General features: G+C 43.7%; 1 protein-coding gene across 1 annotated transcript in view; it reads left to right on the top strand.

The window, feature by feature from the left end:
• The window catches only part of astn1 (astrotactin 1), a 2,276,897-nt gene that overhangs the window by 2,230,833 nt on the left and 33,077 nt on the right, over positions 1-12,987 (top strand). The window contains exon 20 of the mRNA XM_072573509.1: positions 9,546-9,681. Within this exon, the coding sequence (XP_072429610.1) occupies positions 9,546-9,681 (136 nt within the window). The remainder of the gene's footprint in view (positions 1-9,545; positions 9,682-12,987) is intronic.

Raw genomic sequence — 12,987 nt, 5'->3', positions numbered from 1 at the left:
GGGTGATCAACTCGACTGTACAAAGAATAGCATTTTTAATCTACAGAAGCCTCCTCAGAATGCAAGGCACAAACTTCATGAGCTCTTCCCATTGGCTTGCTTTGCCTGACCAATGTCCAGTTTTCTTTTGGCCAAGTCTGCTCAGTTATCTTTTCCAAAAGAAATAATATCTGAGAGCACCTTTTGTCAAATTTTAAGACAGCTTGTGGAACTTTGATCAGCTTCCCCACTAGGCCTTGGGTAATTCTTCATCATGATGTTCCTGGAGTCAGAGGCTTCATTTCCTTTAGTTTCCAGCCTTTAAATGCTGCTAGTCTCACTGCCCATTTCCCACTTTAAATTCCAGCTGTAATTTCTGACATTCTATTTCTTTTTCCTTCTCCACTCTCTAAAGTAGTTCTGTTTCAATTCCAATTTAAAAAAAAGTTCCTGTTCAAACAGCCTCATCTGCAATTGAATTCTTGGTAACTCAGTTGACTCCCTGACTGATTTGTGTTGATGTGCTTTGAATTGCATATGTTGTGCTATTACCTCAATAATGTCTGCCATCCTAGCCCCTACTTTTAATGCTAATCCAAGCTTCTCAGCCAATTGATTAGCCTAACCTTGGTTATTCTTTGTACATTATTCATGGATAAAGCTTCCTCCCCAGCAAAGTCTTAGCCATTGGCAAAGCCATCTTCAATATTGTAATGCACAGGTGTTTCTCCTTTTATATTTTTTAATGTTGTTGGTGCTACGTTTCCAATGACCTATTGCTCCACTTGGATTTTCTGCAGTGGGACCCCGCTTTTATAATTCAGACAAGGTTGGAGGCAAGCACCATTGCACTAGTCCCACTATTCTACAGATCAAATCATAACTTGTAGATATTATTTTCCAGTTGCCAAAATCACCAATGTAATATCTCATTTAGATCAGTTTTTAAACAACAAAATCTATCAACTGGGCTTCTTAATAAATCCAATTATGGGCTTATTATTAAAACAAAACTTATTCAACAAAGGTGCAGTGATTGGTTAACACAGTCAGTCATATAGAAGTATAACTCTTACCCCTGGGGAAAAACACGCACACACACACTTTCTCTTCAGCATAAGGGGGAGAAAATTGACTGCAGAGACTAACTGTCTGATATAAAACATTGGAACCAAAAGGATAAAGCATAGAATGTTCTGGAATCTGTTGCTCTGATGTTCTAGCTGCTGTGGCCAAGTCACTAAGCAGCCACTGTAGTTTGTAAAGAATTGTGGACAGAACTCACTCAGTAAAGAAATCCTTGATCCTTAGTCTTTTTTTCTTATTTGTGGGATGTGGGCATTTCTGACTGGCCAGCATTTATTGTCCGTCCCTAGTTACCCTTGGGAAGGTGGTGGTGAGCTGTCTTCTTGAACTGCTGCAGTCCACCTGCTGTGGGTTGACCCAAAATGCCCACAGGGAGGGAATTTCAGGTTGACCCAGTGTCCATGAAGGAACGGTGATATATTTCCAAGTCAGGATGGTGAGTGGCTTGGAGGCGAACTTGAAGGTGGTGGCATTTCCATATATCTGTTACCCTAGTCCTTCGAGATGGAAGTGGTCATGGGTTTGAAAGGTGCTGTCTGAGGATCTTTGAATTTCTGCAGTGCATCTTGTAGATAGTACACACGGCTGCTACTGAGCATCAGTGGTAGAGAGAGTGGATGTTTGTGGATGTGGTGTTAATCAAGCGGGCTGCTTTGTCCTAGATGGTGTCAAGCTTCTTGAGTGTTGCTGAGACTGTACCCATTCAGGGAAGTGAGCAATATTCCATCACACTCCTGACTAGTGCCTTGTAGATGGTGGAAAGATTTTGGGGAGTCAGGAGGTGAGTTACTTGCTGCAATATTCCTAGTCTGTGACCTGTTTATGTGGTGAGTCCAGTTGAGTTTCTGGTCAATAATAATCCCCAGGATGTTGATGGCGGGGGATTCAGTGAAGCTAATACCATTGAATGTCAATGGGGCAGTGGTTAGATTGTCTCTTATTGGTGATGGTAATAACTCACAGGAAGCCTTGTTAAAAATAAAATCTCCAATATCCACAGTAAACTTGCAATGTGCTTTTAAAAAAAAATCCATAAGCATTGAGATATGGAGCCAAGGTAGATCATTCAGCCCATTGTGTAAATAGAGTCGAAAGGCATGGAATCTGAATGGGTTGGGTTGAGAAATTGCAAAGGAGAAAAGACCCTGATGGGAGTTAGGTACAGACCTTCCAGCATTAGGCAGGATGTGGGACAAAAAAAAAATCAGGAGATAGAAAAGACATCTGTAAAGGGCACTACTACAATAATCATGGGGGACTTCAATATGCAGGTGAACTGGGAATATCAGATTGATGGCAGATCCCAAGAAAAAGAATTCGTAGAATGTTTACAAGATTTTGTTTTTAATACAACTTGCAGTGGAGCCCACGAGGGATCAGGCCATTCTGGGTTTAATGATGTGTAATGAAACAGACTTGATTAGGGAGTTTAGGGCGACAACCTGTAGGGGCAGCAACCAAAATATGATAGAATTCGCCCTGCAGTTGGACAGGAAGAAGCTGGAATCAGATGTAATGGTATTACAGGTGAATAAAGGTAACTACTGAGACATGAGGGAGGAGCTGGCCAGAGTTGATTGGAAGGGGCCCCTACCAGGGAAGATGGTGGAGCAGCAGTTTCTGGGACTAATTTGGGAGGTACAGCAGAAACTCATCCCGAGGTGGAAGAAACAGACTGAGGGGAGGACGAACAACAATGGCTGACAAGGGAAATCAGGGACAGCATAAAAACAAAAGTAAAAGCATACAATGTTGTGAAGACTAACATTTAAACACCAGTAGAGGAAAACTAAAAAAACAAAGAAGAGGGAAGAATATGAAATATGAGAGTAAGCTAACTAGTAATATGAAAGAAGATTACAAGTTTTTTTCAATATCTAAAAGGTAAGAGAAAGGCCAGCCTGGACAATTGGACCTTTGGTAATGAGGCTGAAGAGATAGTAATGGGTAACAAACAAAAATGGAGGAACTGAATAGGTACTTTGCATCAGTTTTCAGTGGAAGGCATCAGCAGCATACCAGAACTTCAAGAGAGTCAGGAGACAGAGGTGAGTATGGTGGCATCACTAATAGGAAGGTGCTAGGGAAACTGCAAGGTCTGAAGGTAGATAAATCATCTGACCAAATGAACTACACCCAGAGTTCTGAAGAAGATAGCTGAGGAGATTGTAGAGCCATTGGTGGTGATCTTTCAGGAATCACTGGAATCGGGGAGAGTCCCAGGGGAACTTGAAAATGAGTAATGTAACACCTCCGTTTAATAAAGGAGGGAGGTAGAAGACAGGAAACCATAGGCCTGTTTACCTGATCTTGTTGGAGATTTTGGAGTCCTTGATTAAGAATGAAGTTGCAGAGTACTGGAAGTACATCGTATAATAGGGCTGAGTCGACATGGCTTCGTGTCTGACAAGTGTGTTAGAATTTTTTTGAGGTGGAAATGAGCAAGTTAGACAGTGGATGTGATTTATTTGGATTTCCCGAAGGCTTTTGACAAGGTACTGCAGAGGAGCCCATGTGTTAGGGGCAAGAACAGATAGCATGGATAGAGGTTTGGCTGACTGGCAGAAAACAAAGAATAGGGATAAAGTGGTCTTTATCAGGATGGCACCCATCCTGAAAACTGGCAAAGTTCTTCAGGGGTCAGTTTTGGGACCACAACTAACATAAGAACTAGGAGCAGGGGTAGGCCGTCTGGACTATCAAGCCTGCTCCACCATTCAATATGATCATGGCCGATCTTTTCATGGACTCAGATGCACCTACCCACGCTCTCACCATAACCCTTAATTCCTTTATTGGTAAAAAAAAAACAACCTTAGCTTTAAAAGTGTTTACTGAAGTACTGTCAACTACTTCACTAGGCAAGGAATTTCATAGATTCACAACCCTCTGGGTGAAGAAGTTCCTTCTCAATTCAGTCCTAAATCTGGTCCCTCTAATCTTGAGGTTATGTCCTCTTTTCCTAGTTTCACCTGCCAGTGGAAATGTCCTCTATACTTCTACCTTATCTATTTCCTTCATAATTTTATGTTTCTGTAAGATCCCTCTAAGCCAATGAATATAATCCCAGTCTACTCAGTCTCTCCTCATAAATCAAACTCCTCAACGCTAAAATCAATGTCGCGAACCACCTCTGCACCCCCTCCAGTGCCAGTACATCCTTTCTCAAGTTAGGAGGCCAAAACAGCACGCGGTACTCCAGGTGAGACCTCACCAACACCCTGTACAGCTGCAACATAACCTCCCTGCTTTTAAACTCAATCCCTTTAGCAATGAAGGACAAAATTTCATTTGCCTTCCTAATTACCTGTTGTACCTGCAGACCAATGTTCTGTGATTCATGCACAAGGACACCCAGGTCCCTCTGCTTGGTAGCATGCAGTAACTTTCTACCATTCAAGTAATAATCCTTTTTACTGTTACTCCTACCAAAATGGATGACTTCACATTTATTAACATTGTATTCCACTTCAGACCTTTGCCCAATCACTCAAAGTATCTATGTCCCTCTGCAAAGTTTCCCAGTCTCTCCACACTTTGCTCTGCCACTCATGTTAGTGTCATCTGCAAACTTAGTGTCCGCAACTCCAAATCATTGATATAAATTGTGAATAATTGTGGTCCCAACACCGATCCCTGAGGCACACCCCTTGTCACTGATTGCCAGCCAGAATAGCACTCATTTATCCCCAGTCTTTGCTTCCTGTTAGTCAACCAATCCTCTATCCGTGCTAATACTTTACCCGTAATGCCATGCATCTTTATCTCATGCAGCAGCCTCTTGTGCAGCACCTTGTCAAAGGCCTTTTGGAAATCTAGGTACACCACATCTACCAGGTGCCCTTTTGTCCACCTTCCTCGTAGTGTCTTCATAGAATTCCAAAAGATTTGTTAAGCATGACCTGCCCAGTTATGACCATCCTGCAACCATGTCTCTGTAATGGTTACAAATCATATTCAATCACAATGATTTGTGCCGTTAACTCATCCACCTGGTTATGAGCTATGAGCATTCAGGTAAAGTGCCTTTATGCTAGCTTTCTTACCCTCATGATTTCCAACATCCCTCGTAATATCGCCTGAGCTATCCTTCCTTTTTATTTCTTTTATAGTCTGCCTTGAACTTAAACTATTCACGTTATACATTAACAATATGGACCAAGAAACTGAGGACATTGTTGCTATGTTTGCAGATGACACAAGGACAGGTCGAGGGACAGATAGTGTTGAGGAAGTGGGGAGGCTGCAGAAGGACGACAGGCCAGAAGAGTGGACAACAAAGCGGCAGCGGAGTACAGTGTGGGAAAGTGTGAGGTTATGCACTTTAGTAGGAAGAATAGAGGCATAGACCATTTTCAAAGTGGGGAAAAGCTTTGGAAATCTGAAGCACAAAGGGACTTTGGTGTCTTTGGAAGGATTCTCTTAAGATTAATATGCAAGTTCAATTGGCAGTTAGGAAGGCAAATGCAATGTTAGCATTTATTTCAAGAGAGTGAGAAGGGCAGACATGTGGTGCTGAGGCTGCTTAAGGCTCTAGTCAGACCCCCTATGGAATACTATGAGCAATTTTAGGCTCCATTTCTTAGGAAGGATGTGCTGGCATTGGAGGGATGTCCAGAAGAGGTTTACAAGAATGATCTTGGGGTTGAAGAGTTTGTCATATGAGGAGTCATTGAGGATTCTGGGTCTGTACTTGATGGAGTTTAAAAAGATAAGGAATCTCTTTGAAACTTACAAGATACTGAAAGTCCTGGGCAGAGTGGACGTGGAGAAGATGTTTCCACTTGGAGGAGAGGTTAAGACCTGAGGGCCCAGCCTCAGAGTGAAGGCATTACCCTTGAGAACTGAAATGAAGAGGAATTTCTTCAGGCAAAAAGTGGTAAATCTGGGGAACTAATGTCACAGAAGTCTAGGAGGCCAAGTCATTGAGTGTATTTAAGTCAGAGATGGATAGGCTCTTGATAAATAAAGGGGATCAAAAGTTCTGGGGAGAAGATAGGAGAATGGACTTGGAAAACATATAAACTGTGATAGAATGGAACAGACTTGATGGGTTGAATGGCCTAATTCTGCTCCCACATCTTTTGTGGGCTGCTGGAATAAATCCATTTTCAATGATCCTTCAAAACTTGAATCCTCCGAGACTACTGAATACCAAGGGCTTTTTTTTAACATGACTCAGTCACAATTTGTCACCTGGATTTCAATTATGAAAGTTGACACTTGCACTTAATACTGAGCTACCGGGGTGTACTAGTCACCGGGTAATCTGTCTAGGAGATGGTGACCAAAGGAAAGGAAAATGGAAAGATGAGAGAAACTATAACAACAGTGAAAGCGGAAGAATGACAAAGCAGAGCTGTGGCAATAGGTAACCGAATAAAAGAGAGAGAGAGAGTTTGGAGGATACCGAAACATAAGGTTAAGACAGAGAGTTGTGGGAGGAGGAGGGAGAGAAGGAGTTGGTGGTGTGACATTTTTGGGACTCGGAAGAATGAATGAATGATGAGTGAATGAATGCAGTGGGAAGAAAAGACAAAAAGATTCAAGTGGAGGAGTATGAGAGATGGTTACAATGAGATTGGAACACGTGATCAAATGAATTGAGATGGAAACCAGAGAGACAGGGTGATGAATGTCAATCAGAGAGAGTAAAAGGATATAAATTGGAACAGGAGAAAGTGAAGCGGTTGGAAAAATGAAGGATTCAGAGAGGCACAATGAAATAGGAGAGAACAGCTAAAACACATGTACAAGTAATTGGAATACAAGGCATTGAGGGGATAAAATAGGTAGATAATTGAGAAAGAGACGAGGAGAGATCGTGGAACTTTCTGCTGAGCTGCAACATCTTGCCTATAGGTGGCAGCTTTGTTCAAATTTACTGGAACCACCTGAAAGGGAGCAACCTGGAGAAAACAGTTGTCAGCTGTGTCGAATTGACCTCCCGGCCCTGCAGCTTTTCAAGTTAGTGCAGTAAAGTGTAGGCAGAGACTATATATACTACTGTTGAATAAATGTGTCTTTGTTTCCAAACAATAATGCAACAAAGATTCTTAGCAGATGATGTGCAGCTGCTGATGGACCGCTCGTATGAAAATGTCAAATATTGAAATGATGAAACAGAAAGGGTACCCCTGCACTGATTATCGGAGCACTATTGATGTGTTCCTGTTTTCAGATGGGAGGGATGCGTGCAGGGAGGGCAGAGATTATGGTCAATTTCTCGCCCCCTCATTAACATCTCAATAGAAACCAACCAAACAATACAACAGTCCAGTTTTACATCAAAGGGAATTGACAGTGTGTGAAACACCATTGTTCTGTGTGGTGCCCATACATATTGTTCTCATCAACAGCACATGTGGAAGTAAAATAGCAAATGGACTTGCTCCCTTTTGGATCAGGTACTAGAAATATTGCGAGTAATCCGGGTTTGGACGATTGGCCGTTCTGCTGAAGTGATGTCCAAGCCCCTCAAACTAGGTCAGCAGGGTCTGATATCAGGAAATTAACACTGCCTCCCTTACTGTAATGCAGCAAAATCATGAGGGCTTTTTTTCATCCCCCCCCCTCTCAGCCCTAATTGCCCTGAGGATGGTGGTGAGCCAGCTTCTGGAACTGCTGTAGCGGGGGGACTCCAAGGCCTAGTGAGGGATTTCCAGGATTTTGTCGCAGGAATGACAAGGGAATGTCGATAAGTGTCCAGGTCTACATGGGCTGTGATTTGGAGAAGGAAAGCATCCACCAGAGGTCACTGGAGAACGACGTAGTGTAGAAAACCCTTCCCTAATCAGGTGCGGCACGGCCAGTTCCAGGACCTCAGTGCCAGTATAACTTAGATCAGCAAACTTAAAGTGGCGCTGGGGTGGCATGCAACTGTTCTGGGATCCTGGAAAAGAATCCTTCATTTTAAGGGGAAGGCAACTACCAGGGTTAATGATGCCCAAGTTGGCAGCCAGAGAACGTGCCAACAGTTCGAGACATTTATGTGATATTTCCAGGCACAGTATAGCTTATCGAGGGCACAGGACTGGGTGGTACTTTAGTGCCCAATAGCCAATGCCCGGGGCTCGCAAAGGCTTGCAGTGCTCAGGTCAGGCACTGGCCACCTCCTGCCCAGGAGAAGCGCTTGAGATTTCTGACCCTGCCCCAGATGTATCTTCCAGTTCCGAACCGCTGGGGTAATTGCTGCCACCAAGACCTCCTTTTGACTGTTGTGCAACAAACCAGTTCACCAAATTGAAAACCACTATCAGGTTCAGCAGTTCTACAACAAAGGTTGGAATTCCAAGTGATGCAAATTTTTGCGTCAAGCTGTCTGGACAGGTCTCTGACACATCACATCCTGAGATTGATTGATAGAACTGGATGCAACAGGACAGGTGGAAGCTCATGTGGAGCATAGACCCCAACCTGCGCAATTCGGGCTGAATGGCCTGTGCATACTCTGCATCATTGCATACCTGCCCTGCCTTCTCTCCTTATCATTCAGCTGTTCTTGTGCGTGCAGTGAGTGACAGGTTGGATAAGCTTTATGGTTTGCTCAATCAGAATATGCTGCAGAGGAGGGATGGGACACATTGATGTGAGATAAAGTTGGCACTTCTGTATCTCAGTGCCTTGTCACAATGATATCAGTTGGTGGAAAGTTTCTGCCAGCAGCTTGCCAACACTGCCTTCAATGGTTTTAAGTGCAACAGTGAATCAACTAAATGTTAATCTCATGATTTTATTTTGAGTTGAAAGCTATGTGTGTAACAGGTTTTACCCCATTCTAAATCGTATCTGTGCAGCTCCTTCGGGCTGATCTTAAATGGGAGGATTGGATTATAGCCTGCTTTTTATTCATTTGTTCTCATTCATAGAGTTATACAGCACAAAAACAGACCATTCGGTCCGACTCATCTGTGCCAACCGGACATCCCAGTCTGATCTCGTCCCATTTGCCGGCATTCTGCCCATATTCCTCTGAAACCTTCCTATTCATATATCCATCCAGATGCCTTTCAAATGTTGTAATTGTACCAGCTTCCACCACTTCCTCTGGCAGCTCATTCCATACACACTTCACCTTCTGTGTGAAAAAAGTTGCCCCTCAGGTCCCTTTTAAATCTTTCCCCTCTCATCTTAAACATATGCTCTCTAGTTTTAGACTCCCCTGCCCTGGGGGAGAAAGAAACTTGGCGTTTCACCCTATCCATGGCCCCCATGATTTTATTGACCTCGATAAGGTCACCTCTCAGCCTCCACCCCCAAGAGAAAACAGCCGTAGCCAATTCAGCCTGACCCTCTAGCTCAAACACTCTAAACCTGGCAACATCCTGTCAACATAATCTTCAACAAAGATATTTACCCAAGCAGTGCTGATTAATATCATTTGGGCTGCTGTTGCATGACTGATAAATCTGGCCTTGTGAACCATGAGCTCGTTACTCAGACAGAACCCCTTTCATTCTTCGCTGTTCCTCTCTCTGCAGAGTCAGTGCTGAGCTTTGTGGATGACATTGCCTCTGGATCCAAGACTCCCTGTGTGATGTTGGGAAAAGTTCCAGACAAAGTTTCAAACTCTATATCTTTGATCATCAGATGCCTGGAGCCTGATACTACGTACATGTAAGTAGATTCTCAGAACATTCTAGTAAGTGGGCAGCATGGTGGCACAGTGGTTAGCACTGCTGCCTCATAGTGCCAGAGACCTGGATTCAATTCCCTCCTCAGACGACTGTCTGTGTGGTGTTTGCACATTCTCCCCGTGTCTGCGTGGGTTTCCTCCCAAAGTCCAAAAATGTGCAGGTCAGGTGAGTTGGTCATGCTAAATTGCCTGTAGTATTAGGTAAATGTGGGGAATGGGTCTGGGTGGGTTGCGCTTCGGTGGGTCGGTGTGGACTTGTTGGGCTGAAGGGCCTGATTCCATGCTGTATGAAATCTATTGTAATAAAGTCGTTGTTTTCTAGCAAGTCACATTATATGTTGCTCCTTTGGCAAACTGGAGCAACTAGACGTTCAATGAGTTCAATTGGAATTCATATCCTGCTCAGCCAAATGGTGTAGTGATCGAACAGGTCATGTTTTGGGGACTCAGGTTGGAATCCCATCAGGGCAGATGGTGGAATTTGATTTCAATAAAGTAAAAATCTGGAATTCAGAGCTTAGTAATTGCCATTACTTGTGCTGTCACTTGTCGATAAAATCTATCTGGTTGACTAATGTCCATCCGGGAAGGAAATTGCCATGCTTACCCGGTCTGGCCTACTGCAATCTGCTTGACTCTTAGCTGTCCTCTGGGTCAGTGACACCAACATCCCAAGAATAGATAAAATATCAAAACAAAGGGATGAAAATCTTCCTCAGGGCATTGGTTGGTAAAGTTTTTTTTAAAATCTGGAGTAAATTAGCCTAATCTCAACAAGCAGCCTTGTAGCAATGCAGCTATTCCGACTGAGTTAGGTGTCATGCACAAAATGCCATTGGAAGTACAGTTGTAGGATATGGAAAATGTGCAAGTGTAACAAGGGTTCTTCATTCGTGGTTAAGTCTGATTCTACCTTTTAGGCTAACCTGGAATACCGGGTTCCCAATGAAGAGACATGTTTATGTTTCATGTTAAATATTTCTGATTGATGCGTGCAGTGTTCCCCAGGATAATGACCACACCTCATAGCTATAAAGTGGAGATACTGGAGAAGGTGCCTGCAATGACCACTTCTTCACCGTTTATCACAGAGAAGATCTCCCTTGTTTCCAACACTTAGAACCTGCTTCAACAGAGATTTAACATCACTTTTGAAATTCTGAAACAAGGAGTGTAAATTCAGGTATTTTTTCCTTTAAAAATCTGGTCATGAAACAAAATAAAATGCCATCAGGGAAAGTGATCATGAAAGTGTTGATTTTTCCCTTGTGAAAACATAATTAGTTCACTTGATGGAAGGAAACCTACTCTGTCTCAATCTTGCATGGTTCAAATCCCACACCAATGTTATTAGCCTGTTAGGGATTTGAGCAAAGTGGGCTATGGTGCAGTGTGTGGGAGAATCAGACGAGAAGCTCAATAGGTCCCATCTCAATGTTGGGAGCATCTCTCATCATCTTTGACAAGCCTCGAGACAGGTTTCTCACCAGCCAATTAAGGGGATTGTAGCTTGTTAAACACCTCACTTAAGGCCACAATTTGTCTCATTAATATGCAGCTCTCCATCTTCCCAGACGCACTGAAAAAGCTAGACATCAAGGATTCTTGTCGTGGCAATCGCAGCAGGTACCTGGCAACTTCACCTGGCTGAGAGGAGCCTCTATGATGCTCAGCGCCAAGCAGCATGTCAGGGCACAATCTATAAGCATTGGTTTTGCATGCCCCCTTGTCTGAAGGCATTGACATCTGAAATGGGCCAACCCCTCGTGACCACCATGACACCTCTGTCATCCATGTCCAGGCTGCCCAGGAAGCACAGATCTACATCACACACGAGCAGCTGGTACTGAGAGGCTGCTGGGACAACACTTTGGAGACTGCAACAGGCACCAGGCTCATTGAATCATGGAATCCCTACAGTGCAGAAGCCGGCCATTTGGCCCACCAACCCTCTGAAGAGGAGCGCCCTACCCTTGGATTGGAACAGGCTGTGTCTCAGACCTGCTTGCTTGCTGTGTTAGCACTTGGTTCCTGTAGGCTACGCAGGAAGAGGGGGATCGGGGTATCAGGGGCCTAACTGAGATGGAGCTGGCAACCCTCCCTGCTCCAGTCAGCACTGACCACCTTACTCACACCAGCACAGAGACCAAGGAAGGATTAGGGACGGTTTTGAATGAAGGACCATGCTATCAGAACAGACATCTATTGACAGTATATCTTGTGTGGTTGTGGAATTAGGCGTCATGTTGGCACAGCTGCATTCAGAGTCTGAGACAAACCAGGAAACAATGGTATTTATACAAACAGGAAAATAAGTCTACCATTAAGTATGAAATATTAATCTGACGAGTGTTTCTATTTAAACAGATTTTCCTCAATGTTCATTGAAATCTCCTGCAAATATTTATCTACCCGTGAGCACCCATTTGCATTCTGTAAGTCCAAGTGTCAGCTTGGCTCAGCTGAGAGCAGTGTTGGTGTGAATCAAAATATTGTGGCTTTTCCCAGCATTCAGGCCTACGATCCAACCTGACACTATTGAGTGCAGTACTAAAAGACCTTTGCATGTTTTCCCCAACATATTAAACAGAGATCCATCTGCCAATTCAGAGTTGGATATCAGGTGATCTTATGGCACTACTTGCTGAAAAGCAGGGAGTCATTCCTCCCTAAAGTCAATATTTTAAAATCTCCTTGATTGGTTATTAATTTCATTTCCTATTGGGTTTACCTTACTGTGGTTCAAAATTAGCTGCCAAGTTTTCCTGCATAGTAACAGTGATTATTACACTTCAGATTAGATTCCCAACAGTGCAGAATGCAGAAACAGGCTTTTCGGCCCAACAAGTCCACACCGACCCTTCGAAGAGTAACCACCCAGGCCAATCTCCGTCTGGCTAATGCACCCAACACTATGGGCAATTTAGCATGGCCAATTCACCTGGCCTGCACATCTTTGGACTGTGGGAAGAAACCGGAGCACCCAGAGGAAACCCACGCAGACAAGGGGAAACTCCACACAGACAGTCACCCGAAGCTGGGATTGAACCTGGGACCCTGGTGCTGTGAGGCACCACTGAGTGCTAACCACTGAGCCACCATGCCACCCCGAAATTACAATTAAATGTGAATGCTTTGAGATGTTCTGAGGATATATGTCACTATGTTTAGAGCAAGAATGTACTTGCATGGCCAATGTTAAGGGTAAATATTCACTGAAACCCTAGTTTAACTGTGCATTCTTTGATAGCTCCAGGTAAGCATATTGCATATGTATGAATTCCCAC

The sequence above is a fragment of the Chiloscyllium punctatum genome, chromosome 7 (genome assembly GCF_047496795.1).
Source record: "Chiloscyllium punctatum isolate Juve2018m chromosome 7, sChiPun1.3, whole genome shotgun sequence".
Lineage (NCBI taxonomy): Eukaryota > Metazoa > Chordata > Chondrichthyes > Orectolobiformes > Hemiscylliidae > Chiloscyllium > Chiloscyllium punctatum.
This window is presented reverse-complemented; position numbering and strand designations above follow the sequence as displayed.